The 13662-nt window shown below is 48.0% G+C and overlaps 1 protein-coding gene across 1 annotated transcript; it reads right to left on the bottom strand.

Moving 5' to 3' along the window:
- Positions 1 to 7648: 7648 nt before the first annotated feature.
- Positions 7649 to 9394, bottom strand: LOC100284758 (embryonic abundant protein-like). Its single transcript, NM_001157653.2, has 2 exons — positions 8943 to 9394; positions 7649 to 8828 (listed from the first exon to the last, which is right to left on the bottom strand). The coding sequence occupies exons 1-2, from the start codon at positions 9090 to 9092 to the stop codon at positions 8190 to 8192; spliced, it is 789 nt and encodes a 262-aa protein (NP_001151125.2). The 5' UTR covers positions 9093 to 9394; the 3' UTR covers positions 7649 to 8189.
- Between the last annotated feature and the right edge of the window lie 4268 nt (positions 9395 to 13662).

Here is a 13662-nt window from a genome sequence, read left to right as displayed (position 1 = left end):
CGGAGGAAAAGAAGGAGGAGTCTACACCGAGTAGACAACCAATCGACGCCTCAAAGCTCGACAACGAGGAAATGGCGCTTGTCATCAAAAGCTTCTGCCAAATCCTCAAGCAAAGGAAAGGGAAAGACTACAAACCCCGCTCCAAGAAAGTGTGCTACAAATGTGGTAAGCCCGGTCATTTTATCGCAAAATGTCCATTATCTAGTGATAGTGACAGGGGCGACGACAAGAAGGGGAGAAGAAAGGAGAAGAAGAGATACTACAAGAAGAAGGGTGGCGACGCTCATGTATGCCGCGAGTGGGACTCGGACGAGAGCTCCTTCGACTCCTCCGACGAGGACATCGCCAACATCACCATCAACAAGGGCCTTCTCTTCCCAAACGTCAGCCACAAGTGCCTCATGGCAAAGGACGGCAAAAAGAAGAAGGTTAAATCCAAATCCTCCACTAGATATGAGTCTTCTAGCGATGATAATGCTAGTGATGAGGAAGATAATTTGCGTACTCTTTTTGCCAACTTAAACATGCAACAAAAGGACAAAATTAAATGAATTGATTAGTGCTATCCATGAGAAGGATGATCTCTTGGACTCCCAAGAGGACTTCCTTATTAAAGAAAACAAGAAGCATGTTAAAGTTAAAAATGCTTACGCTCTAGAAGTAGAAAAATGTGAAAAACTATCTAGTGAGCTAAGCACTTGCCATGAGACTATAGACAACCTTAGAAATGAGAATGCTAATTTGTTAGCTAAGGTTGATTCAAATGTTTGTGATGTTTCAATTCCCAATCTTAGAAATGATAATGATAATTTGCTTGCTAAGATTGAAGAATTAAACATTACTCTTGCTAGCCTTAGGAATGAAAATGAAAATTTGCTTGCTAAGGCTAAAGAACTTGATGTGTGCAATATTACAATTTCCGATCTTAGAGATAAAAATGATATATTGCGTGCTAAGATTGTTGAACTTAATTCTTGCAAACCCTCTACATCTACCGTTGAACACACTACTATTTGCACTAGATGTAGAGATGTTAACACTGATGCTATTCATGATCACATGGCTTTAATTAAACAACAAAATGATCATATAGCAAAATTAGATGCTAAGATTGCCGAGCATGAAATTGAAAATGAAAAATTTAAATTTGCTCGTAGTATGCTTTATAGTGGGAGACGCCCTGGCATTAAGGATGGCATTGGCTTCCAAAAGGGGGACAATGTCAAACTTAATGTCCCTCCTAAGAAATTATCTAATTTTGTTAAGGGCAAGGCTCCCATGCCTCAAGATAACGAGGGTTACATTTTGTACCCTGCGAAGTCTCACTCTGGCCCTAATTATCCTGAGAGCAAAATTAGGAGAATTCATTCCAGGAAGTCTCACTCTGGCCCTAACCATGCTTTCATGTATAAAGGTGAGACATCTAGCTCTAGGCAACCAACCCGTGCTAAGTTGCCTAAGAAGAAAACTCCTAGTGCATCAAATGATCATGACATTTCATTTAAAACTTTTGATGCTCCTTATGTGTTAACTAACAAATCCGGCAAGGTAGTTGCCAAGTATGTTGGGGGCAAGCACAAGGGGTCAAAGACTTGTGTTTGGGTACCCAAAGTTCTTGTGTCTAATGCCAAAGGACCCAAAACCATTTGGGTACCTAAAGTCAAGAACTAAAATTGTTTTGTAGGTTTATGCATCCGGGGGCTCAAGTTGGATCATCGATAGCGGGTGCACAAACCACATGACAGGGGACAAGAAGATTTTCTCCTCCTACGAGAAAAACCAAGATCCCCAACGCGCTATCACATTCGAGGATGGAAATCAAGGTTTGGTCAAAGGATTGGGTAAAATTGCTATATCACCTGACCATTCCATTTCCAATGTTTTTCTTGTAGATTCTTTAGATTACAATTTGCTTTCTGTTTCTCAATTATGTCAAATGGGCTACAACTGTCTTTTTACTGATGTAGGTGTCAGTGTCTTTAGAAGAAGTGATGATTCAATAGCATTTAAGGGAGTGTTAGAGGGTCAGCTATACTTGGTAGATTTTGATAGAGCTGAACTCGACACTTGCTTAATTGCTAAGACTAACATGGGTTGGCTCTGGCACCGCCGACTAGCCCATGTTGGGATGAAGAATCTTCATAAGCTTCTAAAGGGAGAGCACATTTTAGGATTAACAAATGTTCATTTTTAGAAAGACAGGATTTGTAGCGCATGCCAAGCAGGGAAGCAAGTTGGTGCCCACCATCCACACAAGAACATCATGACGACCGACATGCCACTGGAGCTCCTACACATGGATCTATTCGGCCCGATCGCTTACATAAGCATCAGCGGGAGTAAGTACTGTCTAGTTATTGTGGATGATTATTCTCGCTTCACTTGGGTATTCTTTTTGCAGGAAAAGTCTCGTACCCAAGAGACCTTAAAGGGATTCTTGAGACGGGCTCAAAACGAGTTCGGTTTAAGGATCAAGAAAATAAGAAGCGATAACGGGACGGAGTTCAAGAACTCTCAAATTGAAGGCTTCCTTGAGGAGGAGGGCATCAAGCATGAGTTCTCTTCTCCATACACGCCACAACAAAATGGTGTAGTGGAGAGGAAGAATAGAACTCTATTGGACATGGCAAGAACCATGCTTGAGTACAAGACTTCGGATCGGTTTTGGGCCGAGGCGGTCAACACCGCTTGCTACGCCATCAACCGGTTATATCTACACCGAATCCTCAAGAAGACATCATACGAACTCCTAACCGGTAAAAAGCCCAATATTTCATATTTTAGAGTCTTTGGTAGCAAATGCTTTATACTTGTTAAAAGAGGTAGAAAATCTAAATTTGCTCCTAAGACTGTAGAAGGCTTTTTACTAGGATATGATTCAAACACAAGGGCATATAGAGTCTTTAACAAGTCCTCTAGACAAGTTGAAGTTTCTTGTGACGTTGTGTTTGATGAAACTAACGGCTCTCAAGTAGAGCAAGTTGATCTTGATGAGATAGGTGATGAAGAGGCCCCGTGCATCGCGCTAAGGAACATGTCCATTGGGGATGTGTGTCCTAAGGAATCCGAAGAGCCTCCAAATGCACAAGATCAACCATCCTCCTCCACGCAAGCATCTCCAGCAACTCAAAATGAGGATGAGGCTCAAGTTGATGAAGGGCAAGATCAAGAAAATGAGCCACCTCAAGATGACGGCATTGATCAAGGGGGAGATGCAAATGATCAAGACAAGGAGGATGAAGAACCAAGGCCGCCACACCCAAGAGTCCACCAAGCAATCCAACGAGATCACCCCGTCGACACCATCCTCGGCGACATCCATAAGGGGGTAACCATTAGATCTCGTGTTGCTCATTTTTGTGAACATTACTCTTTTATTTCCTCTATTGAGCCACATAGGGTAGAGGAAGCACTTCAAGATTCGGATTGGGTGGTGGCAATGCAAGAGGAGCTCAACAACTTCACAAGGAATGAGGTATGGCATTTAGTTCCACGTCCTAATCAAAATGTTGTAGGAACCAAATGGGTGTTCCGCAACAAGCAAGACGAGCATGGTGTGGTGACAAGGAACAAAGCCCGACTTGTGGCCAAGGGATACTCCCAAGTCGAAGGTTTGGATTTCGGTGAAACCTATGCACCCGTAGCTAGGCTTGAGTCAATTCGAATATTATTAGCCTATGCTACTTACCATGGCTTCAAGCTTTATCAAATGGACGTGAAAAGTGCCTTCCTCAATGGACCAATCAAGGAAGAAGTCTATGTTGAGCAACCTCCCGGCTTTGAAGATAGTGAGGACCCTAACCATGTTTATAAACTCTCTAAGGCGCTTTATGGGCTCAAGCAAGCCCCAAGAGCATGGTATGAATGCCTTAGAGATTTCCTTATCACTAATGGATTCAAAGTCGGAAAAGCCGATCCTACGCTCTTTACCAAAACACTTGAAAACGATTTGTTTGTATGCCAAATTTTTGTTGATGATATTATATTTGGGTCTACTAACGAATCTACATGTGAAGAGTTTAGTAGGATCATGACACAAAAATTCGAGATGTCTATGATGAGGGAGTTGAAGTATTTCTTAGGATTTCAAGTGAAGCAACTCCAAGAGGGCACCTTCCTTAGCCAAACAAAGTACACTCAAGATATTCTAAGCAAGTTTGGGATGAAGGATGCCAAACCCATCAAGACACCCATGGGAACCAATGGGCATCTCGACCTCGACACGAAAGGTAAGTCCGTAGATCAAAAGGTATACCGGTCGATGATAGGCTCTTTACTATATTTATGTGCATCTCGACCGGATATAATGCTTTCTGTATGCATGTGTGCAAGATTTCAAGCCGACCCTAAGGAAGCTCACCTTACGGCCGTAAAACGAATCTTGAGATATTTAATTTATACTCCTAAGTTTGGGCTTTGGTATCCTAGGGGATCCACATTTGATTTGATTGGTTATTCGGATGCCGATTGGGCGGGTTGTAAAATTAATAGAAAGAGCACATCGGGGACTTGCCAGTTCTTGGGAAGATCCTTGGTGTCTTGGGCTTCAAAGAAGCAAAATTCCGTCACTCTCTCTACCGCCGAAGCCGAGTACATTGCCGCAGGCCATTGTTGCGCGCAACTACTTTGGATGAGGCAAACCCTTAGGGACTATGGTTACAAATTAACCAAAGTTCCTCTTCTATGTGATAATGAGAGTGCAATCCGCATGGCGGATAATCCGTTGAGCATAGCCGCACTAAACACATAGCCATTCGGTATCATTTCTTAAGGGATCACCAACAAAAGGGAGATATCGAGATTTCATATATTAATACTAAAGATCAATTAGCTGATATCTTTACCAAGCCACTTGATGAACAAACTTTTAACAAACTTAGGCATGAGCTAAATATTCTTGATTCTAGGAACTTCTTTTGTTGATTTGCACACATAGTACATTCATATACCTTTGATCATGTCTCTTTTATATATGCTATGACTAATGTGTTTTCAAGTGAATTTCAAACCAAGTCATAGGTGTATTGAAAGGGAATTGGAGTCTTCGGCGAAGACAAAGGCTTCCACTCCGTAACTCATCCTTCGTCGTCGCTCCGTGCAACTCTCCGTCTTTGGTATAATCTTCACTCATGTTTTATTTGCCAAAGGGGAGAAAATAGTTAGGGAAGGGCTCTAATGAATCCGTTTTTGGCGATTTATGCCAAAGGGGGAGAGAGCATGAGCCCAAAGCAAAAGGACCGCACCACCACCAATTTAAAATCTTGGTCTTTCAATTGGTACTAATTTTAGAAAGAGTTTTTCAAATTGGTATGATTTTCAATTTGGTATCTTCTTGTGTTCAAAAAGGGGAGGGAGTATTAGTTTCAAAATCAATATCTTAAAACCCTCTTGAACACTAAGAGGAGGAATTTATCAAGGGGGAGTTTTGTTTAAGTCAAAGGAAAAGCATTTGAAACAGGGGGAGGAAATTTCAAATCTTGAAAATGCTTTGCAAAATCTTATTCATTTACCTTTGACTATTTGCAAAAGAACTTTGAAAAGGATTTACAAAAGAATTTGCAAAAACAAAACATGTGGTGCAAGCGTGGTCCAAAATGTTAAAAATGAAGAAACAATCCATGCATATCTTATAAGTATTTATATTGGCTCAATTCCAAGTAATCTTTGCACTTACATTATGCAAACTAGTTCAATTGTGCACTTCTATACTTGCTTTGGTTTGTGTTGGCATCAATCACCAAAAAGGGGGAGATTGAAAGGGAATTAGGCTTACACCTATTTCCTAAATGATTTTGGTGGTTGAATTGCCCAACACAAATAATTGGACTAACTAGTTTGCTCTAGTCTATAAGTTATACAGGTGCCAAAGGTTCACACTTAGCCAATAAAAAGACCAAGAAATGGGTTCAACAAAAAGAGCAAGGGGATAACCGAAGGCACCCTGGTCTGGCGCACCGGACTGTCTGGTGCACCACGGGACTCCAAGCCAAACTTCGCACCTTCGCGAATTTTCAGAGGCGCTGCGCTATAATTCACCGGACATGTTCGGTGCACACCGGACAGTGTCCGGTGCTCCAGAGGAGAGCGTCTCTGAACTCGCCAGCTTCGGATTTCCGCTCCGCTATAATTCACCGGACATGTCCGGTGTACACCGGACTGTCCGGTGAGCCAGCGGAGCAACGACTACTTTGCGCCAACGGTCACCTGCAGAAGCAATAAATGCGCGCCAGAGCGCGCAGAAGTCAGGCACGCGCGAAGTGGCACACCGAACACTCTACAGTACATGTTCGGTGTGACACCGGACATCCAGGCGGGCCCAGAAGTCAGAGCTCCAACGGTCGGAACCCAACGGCCTGGTGACGTGGCTGGTGCACCGGACTGTGTCCGGTGGCGCACCGGACTGTCCGGTGCGCCATGCGACAGCATCCTCCACCAAACGGCTAGTTTGGTGGTTGGGGCTATAAATACCCCCAACCACCCCACATTCAAGTCATCCAAGTTTTCCAACTTCCAACCACTTACAAGAGCTAGGCATTCAATACAAGACACACCCAAGTGATCAAATCCTCTTCCAATTCCACAAAAGCTTTAGTGTTAAGTGAGAGTGATTTGTTGTGTTCTTTTGAGCTCTTGCGCTTGGATTGCTTTCTTCTTTCTCATTCTTTCTTGAGATCAATACTCACTTGTAACCGAAGCAAGAGACACCAATTGTGTGGTGGTCCTTGCGGGGAAGTTTTGTTCCCGGTTGATTTGAGAAGAGAAAGCTCACTCGGTCCGTGGGACCGTTTTAGAGAGGGAAGGGGTTGAAAAAGACCCGGCCTTTGTGGCCTCCTCAACGGGGAGTAGGTTTGCGAGAACCGAACCTCGGTAAAACAAATCCGCGTGTCACACTCTTTATTCGCTTGCGATTTGTTTTGCACCCTCTCTCGCGGACTCGATTATATTTCTAACGCTAACCCGGCTTGTAGTTGTGATTAACTTTATAAATTTCAGTTTCGCCCTATTCACCCCCCCTCTAGGCGACTTTCAACGCCCATCAGGGTGCCGAGCGCGAGGTCCTCGATTGGGAGCACAACCACGAGCATGCCGTGGGCGAGCACCGCCTGCTCCTGTGGGACCTGCGTACACAGCGGTTGGAGGACTGCTAGGGGGAGGGGGCTGTTGCGATTGGGGCGCATAGTTGGGGCACGATATCACCTGTTGTGGAGGCTCGCTTGTCGTCGAGCCCTTGCCGTAGCCCCCACGCGGTGTCCACCGCGACCTCCTTATCCCCGCTTCGCCGCCGCCTCCATCTCCTCGAGGAGAGAGCAATCTCCGGGGGGCGGACCTCCGGTCGGCACAAGCCGAGGGAGGGGTGGGTACACACACGGAGGGTGTCGAGGTGGTGGTGTCGGTGAGGAGAAGGCCAAGAGGGAGGAAAGGGAACATCAGCACCTCGATATCCGTTTGGCTGTCGTCGTTTGGCGACCGAGGGGGGTGGACCTCTCGTCATCGCGCCGAGGATGGGGATGGGACTACGCGGCTGTCTTGAGCGGGCGGGCGAGGAGACGGGGACGGGGGCATGGTGGGAGTGTGGACGCCTTTATTAGGGTCTTAATAGAAGTAATATAGAAGAATAAATATATGTACCATGTCAGTACTAATGCATGGTGCTAAAACGATTTCTCAAAGAGTTTTACTTAGCCAAGTATGACGTACATGAAGACCAAAGATTTCAGCCACATGGGTTATTGTGGATATTTTGTCATCACAGTACAAATATTGAAATTTACAATATCAAGAAGACACAAAGAAAAAAATCTATCGAGTGTCTTATACACTCAGGCAAAAAAACACGATTTCGGTAGTGATATTGCTAAAACGATTTCTCAAAGAGTTTTACTTAGCCAAGTATGACATATATGAAGACCAAAGATTTCAGCCACGTGGGTTATTGTGGATATTTTGTCATCACAGTACAGATATTGAAATTTACACTATCTAAGAAGACACAAAGAAAAAAAAAGTCGAACAGAATAGTGCATGCATTAGAATTTGAAATACAATTGTGCAGATCGAACAAACATTTGCAATCGAATAAAACATTATTCAAAAAGGTTATAAGCATCGATTCCTAGATGATCGATCATCAATCGTCGGAGCGTCCGTAGTGTATCCATAGTTTGTCGAGTTTCATTTTTCCGTGCAGCTCACTCCGACCTGACCTTGCCAATCCTGAGGAAGATGGGGTACGTGACGGTCTTCACCTCCTTGGCATCGCCGCCCCACGCCGCCGCGAACTCCTGGACGGTGGGCGCATCGAGCAGCTCGACGCCGTTATCCTTGGCAGTCTGGTAGGCGGACCAGGACGTGATATACATGAGGTAGTCATCGAGGTCCATCCGGCGGTGCGTGGAGAACTGGAACGGGCCCGTGTGCTTCTCCCCCTCGACCGGGTCGAACGGGAAGTCGGCGCTCCGGTACTCGTCGTCGACCATCCGGCGGTTGGGCGCCCAGAATCCCTGGGACCCGTGGTACAGGCGCCAGAACACGGCGTCGACGGCGGCGTTGACGCGTGGCTCGGTGTAGCACCAGGCGGCGAGCACGCCGTGGCCGGGGCGCAGCACGGAGCGGGCCTGCGCGTAGAAGCGCGGGAGGTCGAGCCAGTGGAAGGCCTGCGCGACGGTGACGAGGTCGACGGAGGCCGGCGGGGCCACGGTGGCGTGGATCCCCTCCAGGGGCAGGTCCGCTGGGGTGTGCACGTAGCGGGTGTTGCTGAGGCGCGTCGCGTAGGCGAGCTGCTGCGCGCTCGTGTCCGTGCCCACCACGTGCTTGTACAGCTTCGCCAGCTGCAAGTTGAATGAAAGTTCACCCAGCCAGCCTTCACTTTATAAAGATAATGCACGGACAGTGCGTGTGCAGCGTGCCGTGTAGGGGAGAGCGAGGATGCATGGTCGACTGACCGACGCTGCGGCCTGGCCGTTGCCGGTGCCGACATCCCAGGCCATGTCGCGGCGAGGGGTCTTGGAGGCGATGAAGTCGAAGAGCTCCGGCGGGTAGACCGGCCGCGTCGCCACGTACTGCTTTGCCTGCTTGAGGAACAGGTTCGCCATCGTCTCAGGGCCCTCTCACACTGCTTCAACTCCTTTCTCCGGACAATTTGGAGGCAACAGAAGCTGCTAGATTATTCCTCTAGTGAAGCGAGGTGTTTGAACCAGGTTGAACCGGGAAGAGGCACGCGCGCTCCTACTTATACGATGCGACGACAGCGACGTCTACGAGGGGCTGCTTCTTGGCAAGTGCTGAGCTAGTTGCGCGCAAGGCAAGGCAAGGCAAGGCAGCGACGTCTATAAGGAAGGAAGCAGGAGGCTCATTCACCGGCCAGTATCGATCCACGTACGTAACAGAAGAACGGCATACTTACTGCTCCTAGCCTCCCAAATGGAGATAACACGTGCTTATATTAGAAAAACACGCGAGTGCGTGCGTCCAGAGAAGAGTCAAATGGATAGCCGTTATTCCGGTTAAGGTTACCAAATACCAGAGAGGCAAATATCAATTTTGTTGATGCTTCCAAAGAGGCAGAAATCACTCCATCAATATTTCTTTAACGTCAGGTGTATAGCGTGGTTGTTTGTCACAGGGTAGAACTTCGTTGAACAAGTTCAAAAGAAAATACTTCAACATCTGCAATATAGAACTCATTTTTTTACTAGCCTATCAAACTATGCTCAACATTACATTAATTAATTATTAAATATTAGTACATACAATTAATCAAAATTAATTGCTTTTACATTATCTTTATTGATTCCAAACTCAAAACTACTTTAGGTAAATGAGTCAACTCTTAAGATTGCTAGTATTGAATTGTTTTCCCTTCGTAGAGGAATTTAACATATGGTCTGTGACTTGGGAAGCAGGAAGTTTCCTGAACGAAACCCGCGCCAGAAAGAGCCTGCTGCGCCTCCATCCGGTGCAACACAAGTCCGAAATCGCTTCCACGCAGAGGCGCACGCAGCTGCCAGTTGCCTCGAACCCAACCTCCTATACTCTGCTAATGCAGGAAGGAGAAAAATCAAACACGCTGAAATCGATGGCGAATCTGTTCTTGAAGCAAGCCAAAGCAGTACGTGGCGATTCGACTACATCGCCTTCAACATCCCTTGCCGCGACATGCATGGCCTCATATCGATCATCTTCTTGTCAAAAGAGTACACACGTTTCAAATTTAATTAATTTCTAAAATAATACTACATAAACAATAGGAAAATTACACGTAAGGAAATAAAAGCATATTCACGAACATGCTGTGGCGGAACCACCCAAATTATTCCAACTTAAGTGCCTAAGTCTCACCTTAGAGGCTAGACCACACTTAAATAGGAATAAACCTTCAGTCCCTCGGATCTAGTCTGACTAAGTCACTAACATGATCAAGTACCACATACTCACTCGAAGGTGAGGCACAGAGCAAATACAATAAAACATAAAACCATAATTTAAGAAGTACTTAGGGTTATTACAACATCATCGGAGTTTTGGAAAAGTAGTAATCATTGTTCTTGATGCAGCGGAAATTAACTAACGGTAAATAAAAGAAAGGATGGGGAAGCCTGGTTCATCACTCCTCATGCTCTTCTCCTGCTGAGGTAGGGTCTCACTCGACTGTCCAACCCGGTGGCAAGGTAGACGGCCAAGTCACTCCGGCAACCATATTCTCCAGAGAACCTGTAAAAATTTATGCCACAAGCAAGACTGAGTATAATAATATTCAGCTAGACTTACCAGGTGTGAGGAGTCTACTCCTCTACCTCTAGACATGCAGTTGTTTGGCTGAGAGGTTTGGTTTGCCAAAAACACTAGCTGAGTCAAAAATCAAGTTTTAGCTTTTCAAGTTTTAGTATGATCCTGTTAAACTAGATGAGTACCTAGCTAGTCATACATGGTATCAAACATTTTATCAATCAACATCTTTTGCCAATCAACTCATTTCCACTTATTACTCAATGCAGTACAATGGATCAAGCAGTCTCATTAACTGCGAGAAGCAGACGATTCAAATCGAGTTTTTAAACCTTCCAAGGTAAATCTAAGCACACAACGTGGCGAGGCACTCCATCCCCACACATATCAGCCGTCCCCATCGATTCCCCGTCAACAGAACAGGGCTCACCGCCTTGGCGTATAATGCCTCACTGACCCCGACTGCTGCCGTGCAGTGACCACTCTTGTACCCACCATAACCGAAATGGGAGACCACGTCTCAGGTCGCGTGAGGAGTAAAGTCCGTTTCCAGGTTCACTCAGGTACTAGGCTTATCGATTTACCATATTTCTCGGTATGTGCTTAGTACGTTCAAATGCTTGACACAGGTATCTGCACGTTAATCCTTATTCCAATTTTGTCTCGTAGACCACGCATCCCCATGGATCCGTGTCCACAGACTATCGTCATTATGTTATCAAAAATGGATACAACCAATTCCTGACCTCGCGCGAGTGCTAGAAAAATCACTCGACTTCTACCAAGATCCCTAATTAGCAAAGTAGCTACTCGACCTAGCATACTAGTATCCATCTCAAAGGGAATCCTGAGTTCATGGAACTAGGGTTTCAGTCAACTCTTACACTTAAGTGCACAGTATAAGCCTACAAACATTAAGTGCAGTAAAATAGTGTCGGGTACCATAATTAGTGGTACCCCCAACACTCCTAATCACGGCTGGTAAACACCCTCAGACCAACTAACGGGCGCGGTTCAAGTCAAGGCTTCGTCTACCCAAGGGACGCGACCTCGCCCGAGCCCAGCCTCGGGCTGGAGCAGTAGTCCCAGACGAGTTCACGCCTCGCCCGAGGACCTCCTTAGGCAGCGGGCACCTCCTCGGCTCTCCCGAAGCCCGGCTCGGGCAGGCTTTGTTATGAAGCAACCTTGGCCGAACCACCTCACCAACCAACCGCTTCGCAGGCGCATTCAATGCAGGGGACGCCTGACGCCGTATCCTAACACACGCGCCTCAGTCGGCCAGGCCAAAGTGACCGCAGTCACTTCGCCCCTCTCTTTTACTGTTTGATATGACGGGAAAACAGCGCCGCCCGCCCCGCTCCGACTGTCGTGCCAACCACCCAGGCGAAGCTGACAACAACTCACAATCAACCACCGAGTTCGGTCTCGGGCGCAACAGGAAGCTCCGCCTCGCCCGACCTCAGGCTCCAGCCTTGGGAGGAGGTCTCCGCCTCGCCCGACCGCCGGACTCGGCCTCGACCTCGGTCTCGGGAGGAATCGCGTCCTCGCCCGACCCTGGCCTCGGCCTCAAGAGAAGTCTCCGCCTCGCCCGACCTTGGGCTCGGACCGACCGCGCCAACAGGGGATACATCATTACCCTATCCCTAGCCAGCTCAGGCTACAAGGAACAAGACCGGCGTCCCATCTGGCTTACCCCGGCGACGGGTAATGATGGTGCCCCGCGTGCAACCATGACGCCGGTGGCTCTCAGCCCCTTACGGCAGCAAGGAGACGTCAGCAGGATCCTTGCCGCACTGCCAGTTGTGCTCCTACAGGGCTCAGACGCTTCTCCGACGGCCACGCTATCACGTGAACAGGGCTCAAGCTCTCCCTCGACAGCCACGTTGGCATGTACACAGGGCTTAGGCATTTCTCTACCGGACACGTTAGCGCATAGCTACACCCCCCATTGTACGTCTGGACCCTCTCCTTGCGTCTATAAAAGGGAGGACTAGGGCCATCCTGGAGGGGGGTTCGCACGGGGGAAGGAGCGAACAAACAGGCTCCCTCTCTCTCTCTCCCTCTCGCGACGTGCTTGTAACCCCTACTACGAGCAGCACCCTGGTGCAGGATAATACAAGGCTTGCCCCACCTCTTGTGTTCCATCCCGCGCCAACCCATCTGGGCAGGGGCACGCAACGACAATCTCACTCGTCGGTCCAGGGACCCCCCCCGGGTCCGAAACGCCGACAGCTGGCGCGCCAGGTAGGGGGCTGCTGCGTGTTGACGAACGCCTTCTCGTTGAGTTCCAGATGGGGAGTCTTCAGCAACCTCTTCAGCCCGGGACGCTGCTCCACTTCGGGAGTCTCGAGTTCATGTCCCTCGACGGCAGCTACGATATGGTACTCCTCCCCTCGCGGCGCGACGATAGCGACGGTCTTCGACTCGCCCGGCGGCGGCGAGCTCGGCGGCAACATCTCCCCGCGGCAAAAGAGGAGCACTCCGATCGTCCCTGCCACCCTCCTCGCCGAAGGAGGCGGAGACGGGGCAACCATGGCCACGCAGGAGGCGGCACCTTGTCGGCTGTCGCACCAGAGCGAGTCGATGATGTCGGCACTCCCCCGGGGGACATGTCAGGCATTGTCCTCGCACCTGAGACGACGGCGGGTGTCACTTCCCCGCAACATGTCAGCCCCAAGCGGACTGATGACACCAGCACCCTCGCAAAGGATCTACTGGGCGTTACCCTCGTACCTGAGATGACGGTGTGCTCCGCCCCCGATGCGACTTCACCACCGCCCATCGACCAAGAGGTACCGTCCGTTTTCCATCCCGTACCCTTTCGATTCAGCTTCGATCCACCTAGCGACCCCGCTATGGTGAGCGCTTTCGTAAAGGTGTATCCAAACCTTCCGGGGTACCACATGTGGTCGACCTGGGACCGACTGACAGCCGTCT

The sequence above is a fragment of the Zea mays genome, chromosome 8 (assembly GCF_902167145.1).
Source record: "Zea mays cultivar B73 chromosome 8, Zm-B73-REFERENCE-NAM-5.0, whole genome shotgun sequence".
NCBI lineage: Eukaryota > Viridiplantae > Streptophyta > Magnoliopsida > Poales > Poaceae > Zea > Zea mays.
This window is presented reverse-complemented; position numbering and strand designations above follow the sequence as displayed.